Consider the following 12,080-nt stretch of genomic DNA (forward strand, 5'->3'; position numbering starts at 1 on the left):
TACATCGACAGATGTAATAATATGTATTATAGTAAACTAGTGTATTTTAAATGAAGAATGGTATCTGGAAAGTTTCAGTCTCTGCCGTATTAGGTTCTCTCGTCAGCATCAGATGGTCAATTTTCAAAATACGATATTTCAGAAGGACTTTCGGAACTAAATCAGCGAGTGAATAAATCGAAAATGGTGTTATTATTTCTACCCTTTTCCCACCTACTCCACGCATGTTTTCAACCTGTGCTAGTGTCTAAATGTCTGATATTTCATTAAACATAGTATTTGGCTTTTAGTTTTGGAAAAGCACCCCTGATTTGAACTAAAATTCAGTAATATGTTTTTTCAGTATGTTAACATGGCCATCAGATTTTATAATAATCACTAATTACAAATGACTCGAACCTCCACACAAAGGATTGCAAAAATACGTACTTTTGTTTTATGTCAAACACTTGAAATTTCTGTGCCGACTGCCTCAAAACAGCTTTATAGCAACAAAATGAAACAGATTTTCAGAACTGACCTAACTGTATAGTACTACCTGAGAAACAAATTTGCCAACATCATTGAAGTTAGGACAATGGTTTTAGAGATTTTCAAAGTTGCACTGGCAAAAAAATGCCCAAAAAAACTGTTTCAGGGGCCACAACTCCTACATCAGTCGACGCCGTTAACAAACTTACGGCATGTGTCCGTCTCAAGAAGCTGAATGATATTGCCCCTAACAAAAATTTTGCTGAAGGCGGTTTTGGAATTATTTGCAAAAATCAGCCTTCTGATCCGCGTTTTTTTTTTTTTTGTAACCACGTCCATGTTTTTTACCAATAAAAAAATCCCATGCTCATTTTGTGTGGCATATCCTAGGGAACAAATATGGCAACTTTCATTCTATTCTGTAAAATGTTTTTTGAGAAGATTTTCAAAGTTGTACATGCGAAAAATGCAAAAAAAAAAAAACTTTCAGGGGCCACTGACGAATCATTTTGAAAATTACAGCATGGATCCCCTTCTTACCATTTGCTGAACAATATTACCCTATACCTAAAATTTGCTAAAGGCAATGTTTTTTTAGTTATTTGTAAATATCTGCCTTTAGTAACGGCGACCATGTTTTTTTTCACAGATCAAAAATCCCATCATTGTGTGCAGAACACCTTAAGGAACAATTATCATGCTAAGTTTACATCCTGTCGGTTTAGTAGTTTCAGAGAAGATTCTTGAAAATTTGTCCACGACGACAGACACCAAGTGATGGCATAAGCTCACTTGGCCTTTGGCCATGCGAGCTGAAAAGGAATCGTAACAGTAAACTGTATTTGAAAAAGCGGAATTCTGCTTAAATGGAAAAAATCATTTCTGGAGGTACTTCATCGACTTAAATTGTCAAAAAATGAACTAAGTTCAACATGATAAAAGGAAAGTATTTATATTATTTCTCGGCAATAGAATATGTATATAAACAAATGGTGGCAAACAATGGATAAGTTTGTAAGACAAGTATTTTTCGTATCCTCCATAATAGGTGAACATCTTAAATGTGTATATAAACATTGATTATGCATGGTTTGAATGTGGTGGACTGACTGACCGATGGAGTGAAGCAGCTACTTGACCTGCTTTCATCATAGATCATCAAAGAAATATCTCCAGAATGTATCAGGGCTTGGTGACCATGGTCATTTTTACAGCAATACAGAGTTTACAAAATGAGAAAAATATATTTGACGCACTTTCTGATTTATTAATTCAACATATTAGCACTGATCTCACATAAGTTAGTCTGATACAATGCACTAATGGACATACATATCCTTCAGAAAGATAACAGACCCATGACTAATAAATAAAATGTATGATGAATATTGTACATTCATGTACAAATAAATACATGCACCATAGTACAGAACCATGTAACTTACGTACTGTCTGTAAAGGAACTTCATTTATAAATCAATCATTTCATTGACACTGTTATAACCTCTGACAGAACATTTCAAGGATTAAAATAAATGAGCACACTTGAACATAGAGGGTAGAGAAAAGTATTCCATAAGCTGTCATCTAACACTTGGAGAACTATAATCTAAATTCTTTCTAATATGACTACAATCCTGAATCAGGGATGAGATACAAAGTATCCCTTCTGAAAGCAGACCTCCTAAAAATATGTGCTGTCAAGTGTTTCACTTGTAACATCACTCTTTATATAAAGCAATAAGGGAGACAATCCAAACTGTTAAGCATTTCCATATGATTCAATACCCAAATAACTACTGGTATTTTAATTTGGATTCAAGTTTGGATAAAGTTCATGCATTCAAAACTTCTGATCATGAAAAAAGTTAGATGTATATTGACAAACATGTAACTACATGTACACTCATTGAAAGCATGTTAGCAGAACACCGTACTTTTTTTCCTGTTCAATATCCATTACAAAATACAACATGAACATGTACATACATGATTCTCAGGAATGTTGACATAATTCTGACCAAAGTCACTTACTGAATGCTGTCTTAAATAAATGTAATACATTTATAGAAAAATAATATAATTAACTGTAAAAATAATTAACCCTAACATGTATCTTGTACAAACAATTTTTTTCATAACTTCAGCACAGAACAACAAATTATGTAGTCCTATTTTGTTACAGATATAAACTAAGATTAGAAGTATGAACACAGCAAACAAGTTAAAATATTGACTAGGATTTCCAAGGTGAATTTGGCCGAATCATATCAAGCAAATACTGTCGTTGTAACTGTAAGTCAGAGGGTTTGCCACCAAATGGCATTTGATAAGGGAAACCACCTCTGGCAGCAAATGATGCCAGACCTAATGGTTGGCCCATCCGTAGAGCTGTCTGATGAGCAGCAGCAGCCTGCTGGTGTGCCTGAATAAAGTTCTGATGCTGACGCAATGCCTCCGAATTACTAGCATACTGAGAATGACTTGACCCCATTTGCGAATTACTTGACTGCCGACTGTTAGATGAAGTCTGATTTGATGGACTACTACCTTGGGTGGCCTGCATTCTCTCAATTTCTTGTTCTTGTTGGAGTGCCTTGACAAATGCACTCTTAAGTCTGTTTGTGTGCTCTTGTTTCAAAGCTTTCTTTTGATTGGATGTAACACACTGTTCACAAATAACATTTTTGGAACCTGGCTTCTCACGTTTCCAGACGGGGGTAAAGTCAGTGTTACATTGTACACAAGTGAATGGATTACATATCATTTTCTCATCAGCATTTTTCTGTCCTTTTGATATAAGATTAGCATCAATAATATAATTAACAGCTTCTTCTAGTCCTAATAAATATATGAAATCTGGACTTGCCAAACTTGGTATGAAGTTCATTTCTGGAGGAGGAGGTTTTGGTGGAGGGATCTGTAGCAATGTTTTCTCTAGTTGCTTCCTTAATGCCATTTTAGCTGCAGCTTGTCGCTGTGCAGGTGTTTGATTATCTACAGGAGCTGACTGAACAGGACTAGAACGATAGTTTGGTATATTACCGTTCATATACCCCTCAGGTTGTCTACCCATGTTAACAAGAGGTGGTGGCCCATGCTGATGTGCTCTATTGTTATTTTGTTGATTGTTTCTTATGAGTTGTGGTGGTTGACTATGAGCAGGTCGAGCTTGTGGTTGTGGTCCTCTAACCAGTGGTGGTGGCTGTGATGACTGTTTAGGTTGTTTAACTGTATTATTTTGCTCTGTGAGGTTGGCATTTTGACTCTGCCGTAATTTTTTCAAAAGCACCAATTTTGCCTCCTCATTTCTAAGCTCTGCTTGTAATTGTTTTATAAATTTATTTCTCCCTTTCACTTTACTATCAGCTATTCCATCTGTATGCCCATTCATAAGCATACTTTCTTCTTCATCTGATAACATAATAACATCTCCATTTGAATTCTCTGTTTTAGTACTGAGATCTATGGGAGTTTCTCCATTTTTCTGTCTATTTTCTTTCTCACTGTCATCTGATTTAACTGTTGATGCATCATCATCTTTCTCTTTTTTTGTGCTCAAATCGCTAATACTGCTTTCTGAAAATTGACTGTTGTCTTCGGAACCTTCATCAAATTTGGGCCTGAAATACCAATTTAAAAAATAACTAAAAAATGAATTTTTTTGGCAAATAAAATTTTTGTCTGTATACGGTAACACCATAATCAAAACTTCGATAGTTTTTCATTTTACTTTATTTTTTTCACTTTCAAGGGCATCAGCAAATCAGCAGTTAGTTCCACAAAAAGTTGTGTTAAATTGATTGAAAGTAAAGATGTCATAATACCATTTTCTATTATGATGTCATAACTTATGACCAATTTTACAAATTTGACATTTGTGCAATCTAAAACAAGAAGACTTTCACCAGGTTTACACTAACATTAAAATCATTTAAAAATGATATGTTATTTCTAGCAATTTTAGTGGTGTCTGAATTGTTTTTTATTTTTTCTTTTATAAAAAAATTACATTATCTTTCAAACTGTGGTATATCTATATAAACTGCTTTTATCTGTTACTACTTTCCTTTACAGGAAACAGTATAACTGAATGCAAATATATTAGATTTCTCATGCTTATCCATTTCATGATTTTTAAGGGCACATATTTATGTACACGACATATCAGCTACTGAAAAAAGACTCTGAAAGTCTTGTTGTGATAGGAGAGTGTAGTTGACCAAAAAGAATTAGCATACCTTAAATGTTTTTGGTAAAGGGTTTTAACAAGTCTCGAGGAAGTCTCAGTTTTGTGGGTGCAAAGATTGGAATATGTGCAAATACATGCAATAGGTTTGTTTATTATTATTTCTTGTAAACAATGCAAAGTAATAAAGAAAGTAGACATAAAAATATTTTTATTTCAGGAAAAGATGCAAGTAGTACATCTTCACCATTTCTTTACCTTTTTGATTCAGATTCATAGCCATTTGTTACCACATCTTCACCTCTTTTTCTACTGACTTTATCTTCATCACTTTCCATTCTCTGAAAACAATTTGAAAGATTAACAATACAACAAAATGTTAAGCATGTTAATTCTGTTTGAGTTATCTTTATGAATCTTCAAAATAAAAAATCAGAAAAATTAATTTTTCAAAAAAACTTTTTTACTGCAGATCCATTTTGACAGTACATACAAACTCAGGAAAATATTTTAAGAATTAAATATCAATAAACAAAAAATTTTCCTATATAGCTTTATGTAATTTCCATTTTATATATTTTTTGGTATGCCTAGTTTAGTTACTGTAAGAGCTAAAACTTGCTACAAGTCTCTCTGCAATATATAATGTACAGCAGCTGGATAGTGAATGAGTATTTGATAGCAATGATATTTAAAAAAATAAAATAAATAAAATATATATTACAGAGAGACTTGCAGCAAGTCTAGTACATGTAAGAGGCTAAGAGCCATTTGAATATTCAGGTGAATAACTAAGTCATGTTATGTCAACTCATTTTAATATCTAAAGATTCCGGAACATCATTTCTAATCCTGCATGGACACCTCTAGACATCCTAATTACTTGAAGTAACCTAGCTTTATTATTAAGCCTCAGCAAATGGCTTTTTTTTTATTATTTACATGTACATCAAATATTCAAATAGCTGTTTTTACATTCAAACTAACAAAATTATATTCAAATATTTAAATTAAAATTGCATCAAGCCTAATGGGAATTTCTTAGGTCTGTTGAGATAACATTCTGAAAATACTTCTCAAGAATTTGTATGCACTATAGAACCAAATGCAGTAGAAAAATTGACTTATTTTATAAGAATTTTTTTCCTTAAGTAAGGATTTTTTTCTTTAAGATTTATAAACTAAAACATATGAACATAAAACTGAAGCTTGATACAGCTCTGAATATAGAATATGAAAGTTGTCTATTCTCATTTTCGGTGTGATGTCACACTTTTAATTTGATTGGTTAATTAAAGGAATTTAAATCGACCAGAAGCAATATGGAACTACCAAGTCCACTTGTCCAGATAGAAAAATCCTAGTTTTTCATTTGTAAATGTTTCCAAATGTAGAAATATTTGAAATGCTCTGGATTATCAGTTGAAAATAGCTAAAACAGATTTTGAATTAGCTTTTGGGATTCTATGTACATAAACTAAAGGCAAATGACGAGTGAAGCATAACCTCCCCACACCACCTAGCCCAATGCGGGTGTCAAAAGAATAGGCCCACAGCAGCACTAAGCTTGTCGTAAAAAGAGACTAAATAGTGCTCAGAACCCTGGCCGGGGCTAGAACGGTCTGCCCACAGAGCAACTGGGTTGTGTGCCCCATGTGGTGGAATTGGGTAACCCTGGCATGTTACATGCTGGGGTTGTCAGGCCATAATACTGAAAACCTGACCGCAAACCATAGTGGTGCAAAGTATTGGGAAAGATGCCACATTCCATCCCATTTTTCATTTCAACATCATTTCATGTTCATTTTATCATCCACTTCATGTTCATCGCCTAAATAAAGCTGAAATATCAGGTGTTTCATTAATTTTTCAGGCAGGGCTGGAGGTACTTTACAGAAAGTAGGAGGTAAGGGGTCTGGGTGCCGCTTAAGGCCCCCAGTGAGTCCAGGGCAATGCCATAGTGGGTGGTTGAGGGGCAAAGCCCCCCGGAAGCTCCTGGACGTTAGCCACTTTGAGATTTAATTTTTGACTTGAAAATATGGGATTCAGTCTGCAATATTTGCTTCAGTTTTCTTTAAAATATATTAATTTGAAATCAAGATATATGATGAATCATAACTGATTTAGTCTCGAAACCCTGAAAACCAGGAGCTCCCTATGATTCCCACCAGATCCATTTCTAGACTAATGCTGAATAACTTCATTGACTGTTTAATACTATGCCATTTTATATGAAATTTTGATACCTGTCATATTTTTTTCTTAGGCTTTTATTTACTTGTTACAAAATTTGAACAATAACAATAACACATGCAAATAAAAACATAGGAATAAAACTAAACATTTATTAAATGAAATTCCATAACTTGTGGTGGTTCCTAGTGCCGATTATTTTCATAATAAAACTTTATTGTTGTTTATTGCCTAATTATTACTGTGACATGTAGAGCAATTGCATGTGTTGCATTGTGAAATGTTGGTCTTAAAATCATAGTCTGATAAGAAATTCTTTGCTTCTGGAAAAGAACAAGACTGGCAGTTTTAGTCTGGTTGACTTTTAGACAGACAGAATTGTTTTAAACATTACAATGTATTAATTTTCTATTATTATCTATAGCAGTGTTGAATCTCGGATCCAATATTTTTCTTTTGAGCCAAGTTCAGACATGTTCTTTTCAAAATTAGGGTTGCCAGAACATTTTTACCAAAACTCTCCTACCCCACCAATCGAATGGTCGACCCTTAAATCATAATCTGTAAAAAGTTTATTTCACATGTTGACTCGTAGTCAACTCTAAAAATTCCTGCACTCGTCTGCACAAATCACAACAAATATTGGGAAAATTACGGGTATGGGGCAATTCCAAATACGAACAGCATTTTTTAACACGTTTCCATAGAATCTTCACCTTTGTTTAGCTTTTTGTTCTGCACAAAATAATCGGTGATTGTTTTCTATAAATTGACACTACATTAAATTGTCGTAGTATAAGCGCTTTACCGATTAGATTCCGACACAGACCTCGACAAAGACACCAATTTTACAAACAATAATAACCAGACGCTACCGGAGCTGGGTAAAAGTACCAGGTACAGGCTCATAATGAAAGCACTGAAATATTGCTGCTTGGGCATTAAACCCCAATAATCAATCAATCAAGATCTCGTAGCACAGGCACTTGTTTCTGTCTATGTGGAGGAAATACTATCAAACAGGGGTCAACTATCAATGCCCAAGCTACTTGGGCATTGATAGTCGACCTGTTTGATAGTATTTCCCCCACATAGACAGAAACAAGTGCCTGTGTCTCGAAGTGCCCTGTTGTATGAAAAGGTGTGTGAATTGAAGTTCTCTAAACAACCATGAAGTTTCGCAAGCATGTTGTATGACCATGAAAGCAAGACAAGTCTGCCAAATAATTGATTGGTGTTGGGTTGAACCACTTCATTTCATCCCAGAGACCCCGAAAGTAAAAGCATATACCAATGTCGTAGTCTGCAATAATTGTTCCAAGATTTAAAAAAAAAAAAACGAACATGATGGCTGTTGTAAAAATATTTTTCATTTCCTTGTGCACTTCCGGTGTAATATTTTCCATTCATACAGAAATTTATCTATAATATCTGCATGTAAGGATTCTTTGAATTAAAGAATGGGATATATATGGGTTACCTCGTCAGACAAGACGTATTTGCCTCCCATCAATCCGGGCACCGAACACGTATGTAATATTCACTAAAAGGGGGGAGTTAGTAACATTCTTTTGACTCCATCCGTCCATTTTTCCTTAATAATTACACAAGAAGCGATCAACTAATCAAAATGCTTCTAAGATATCAACTTACACTATAAACAATTAACAACCAAAAACAAGACCCTCAAAGTCAAGATCAATATTCTTCTTCTTTGTCCACTACTACTTTCACTCCATCCTCTTTATCCAAAGATGGCATCCAATCACTTTGGGGTTTACTGACAGTGTTACAAGGAGCAAACAAACAAATTGTTGACAGATAAACAACACTCTCGTAATGATTGGATTGAAAAGGTCACGTGATTCTTTGAGGAACCTGCGAACATGCTTTATGTGGCAATATAATTCAGTGACCCTCCGGTTAAAAATAGACACACATCTCTTTTCACGCATAAAAATATATTTTAACCACCTGGTAACACCAGGCAATTTCTTAATGTGTACTGCTTAAATTTAAGGTAATTAACCAATTAATGTCTATCAAAATGATTGTAACCCCCCAAAAAAAGAACCATTTCTACAAAATCAGTCTGCATTTAAAAATCGATATCAAGATATTTTTAGATCAATTTATGTTATTACTTATCTTATCCACAGTTACAATGGCGAGTTGTCATGCTCTAGTGATGAAGACCTAGATCTAATTAAAGAAATTGATACCATAAAGATTTCTATTTAATTACGAGAGAATATGCCAGCGCCAAAAACTACATGTATACATAATATGTATACAAAAAACAAAACAAACAAAAACGAAGAAAACAATCCTTTGAGAAAATTAATCGTTAATTATGCAGGTATTTCAATCAGTTGTTGAATGCTAATGCATGTTTACCAAACGTATAAAAGCTGTCTGTTTTTGTTATTAACTTTTTGTTATAGTTTGTTTTGCTGTTTTGTTAATTGTTTCGTATCTATTTATTTTGTTGCGTTAAAATTTTCGAGTGAATTAAAAAAAAGTTTTAAAATGTATGCGTGCTTACACTTTTGACACGCACAGTTTAATTTTGTGAAAGAAAAAAAATGAATATATTATACACAGGAAATATTAAACCTTGACTGAAAGACAGTAAGAGGTTGTCTAATTCCGATTCCACTCATTTTATTAATTTGCATGCTAACATTAGCATGGTGCATTGCTATTTTCATATCCCCTACTATAAAATACATCAATCGCAAACGGAGATATTTTTCGCCAAATTTGTTTAAGGAAAATGTATATTAAGCTCCATAGCTAACCAGATGACGCGGATATAGAAGTGTGGCTTATAAAACGGTATCCCATCAAAGGAGCAAGAGTTACTTACTGTCCTTTATGTCAGTCGAGAACAAATGTATGCCTGTGCTACAACGATGTTTTGCTAAACTTTTTATAAGTTTTCATTAACTAGACTCGCGTCGTGATCGTACCGTAAGTTCTATACACATGATCGTGATCCTATCTTCATCTAGACTTGCACAGCGGTGTTGACATGAAGTCTATAGATGTGAAGACTGACATTGTGGCCCTATCGTTACTGAATTACTACAGGGTTCGCCCAATAAGACTTATTCAGTGGTGTTCTGTGTGCTTATAACTAAGAATTACTTACGAGATTTAGAAGAAACATACTGTATAGAATTCGGTGTAATATTAGTTGATTTTTATCACTATTGCTTATTCTATAAAAATCAAACTTATAACACAGAATTATGACAATATCTCGCGAAAGAAGACATCAACATCTTATGGCATGCATATGCACAAATTTCTACAGGTTTACTTTCTAGAATTTCCATTTACTTCTTTAAAAGTTACAGAAAAACAGGAATGGATTCTTGTTTCCAATGTGGTAACAGGATTCTTTTTTTCAGTCAAATTAACTGTATTTCATTTCATACATTATGCATGCACGTATGTTCAAATGTTCGGGTGTATCTTTTTTTTTCTCCAGAAAATTTCACACCGCAAAATTGTGTATGCTGACCGTATATAATTCTACAAGTTATTAAGTCGCCAAAACGAAGTTTTGCGACCTACTGTTTTTGTTTTTTTTTCTTCTTCTGAACATAAAGATGTCCGGACGATTACTCGGGGACCGTTTTTTGGATTCATACCAAACTTAGCTCATAAATCAAGTATGCTCAGGGGATGTGCAAAAACTACCAGAATTTCAAAGTGGCTGCCCATTTCAAAATGGCCACCAAAACAAAACCAGAAAAATGAAAAAAAAATCTATAAAATAAGTGGAACTCATTAATTATATGAAAATAACTCAGAACGCTGATCTTAGCTTGCTGACATAAAAAGGCGTAAAAAAGATTTTTTAGAAAGCCGCCATTTTTCTTTCAAAATGACCGCCAAAATCGGCAAAATTTCAACATTGTTCGATTTCAATGAAAATTTATATTTAGGGTAGATATTCTAAATTCAATGGCAGTTTCAGTTTTTTGGCCGCCAAAATTATCAAAATGTCAACATTGTTAGATTTCAATGAAAACTAATTTCTAAGACAAACATTACATTCCAAATTCAAAGGTAGCTTCAGAATTTGACTGAACCCGACCATTTGCCGGTTTTGGCGACCTTTGTGTTTTGCTTGCAAACACAGTATCACTTGTTTATTTCAAATTTTCATCGCAAAAATATCGGAACATTTTAATGGGAATGGTTTTAATTTGGTTTAGTTAATAACAATTTTAATATGCTCAAAGAACAAAAGGGGATGCGACACAAGTTTTTCCAAATTACGTGGCTCTTCCACCCTTCAATACCATTTGTGACAACAAATTTAATATAAACACAGTAGCATATAACAATTGAACAATAATTTCTATGGACATTTACATACAAAACATAATAAGAGTACAAAAAAATTCGGACTCTACAACAGTAAACACCCTTTTTAACTTACGAGGAAGCGCGTTCGATTTTTTATGTATCTTAATAACCATCAAAGATGGTTATATTAGTTTCAGTTGGTAGACTCTCGTCACCGCTAGTGAACAAATGGATGCTTATTTAATCCGATTAAATTATGTAAAAGAGTATCTCGGCCTCATAGTAATTTGGACATTCCATGGAAAAGTGATAAACATCTTCACTCAGTGCCCCATATCTGCACTGTGGACTTGATATAATATTTACTTTGAAAAGGTCCGCATTAAGGAATGAAGTTGAATATAGAAGTTGAGTTAATATTACATTAAGTTTACAGGAACCGTGTGAGTAGTAAGAATGCTTTAAGTAGTCTGTATAAACTAGGTACCTGACGCAACAGTTTGTTTTTAAGTTTAGAGGAGGATTGTAGTTCGCCAGTGGATCTATCAAGTTAATTCCATTCGCGAACGGTTGACGGGACGAATGAATCCGCGGTCATTGACAGTCGATAGAAAGGTACAGTCAGATCAGAGCCATTTCGAAATGGGTAGCTAGTAGTACTTTGAATTGTGAGCGGTAATGATTGTTTTTAGCTAATTTTGGGGCATTTCCGCTTTGAATATTATAAAAAAAAAGTTGTAGTTTTCTTCGATGTCTGCTATTTGATAATGGTTCTGAGCCAGTAAAAGTAGGTAATCCTGTGATTCATGGGGCTTCAAGTTGTTACTTCTCAAGACGCGTTGAGTTACTCCCAGACGTCACAACTTTATTCGAATAATGGCCGAATGTAGACGGCATAAAGCTT

General features: G+C 34.0%; 1 protein-coding gene across 1 annotated transcript; it reads right to left on the bottom strand.

Moving 5' to 3' along the window:
- Positions 1-1,717: 1,717 nt before the first annotated feature.
- LOC148622639 (transcriptional repressor p66-alpha-like) lies at positions 1,718-8,657 on the bottom strand. Its single transcript, XM_088572600.1, has 3 exons — positions 8,507-8,657; positions 4,919-5,001; positions 1,718-4,094 (listed from the first exon to the last, which is right to left on the bottom strand). Exons 2-3 carry the CDS (start codon positions 4,996-4,998, stop codon positions 2,708-2,710), a joined length of 1,467 nt encoding a protein of 488 aa, XP_088428726.1. The 5' UTR covers positions 4,999-5,001; positions 8,507-8,657; the 3' UTR covers positions 1,718-2,707.
- Between the last annotated feature and the right edge of the window lie 3,423 nt (positions 8,658-12,080).

The sequence above is a fragment of the Perna viridis genome, chromosome 3 (genome assembly GCF_037379345.1).
Source record: "Perna viridis isolate PV_CMFRI_1.1 ecotype Kerala chromosome 3, ASM3737934v1, whole genome shotgun sequence".
NCBI classification, from domain to species: domain Eukaryota; kingdom Metazoa; phylum Mollusca; class Bivalvia; order Mytilida; family Mytilidae; genus Perna; species Perna viridis.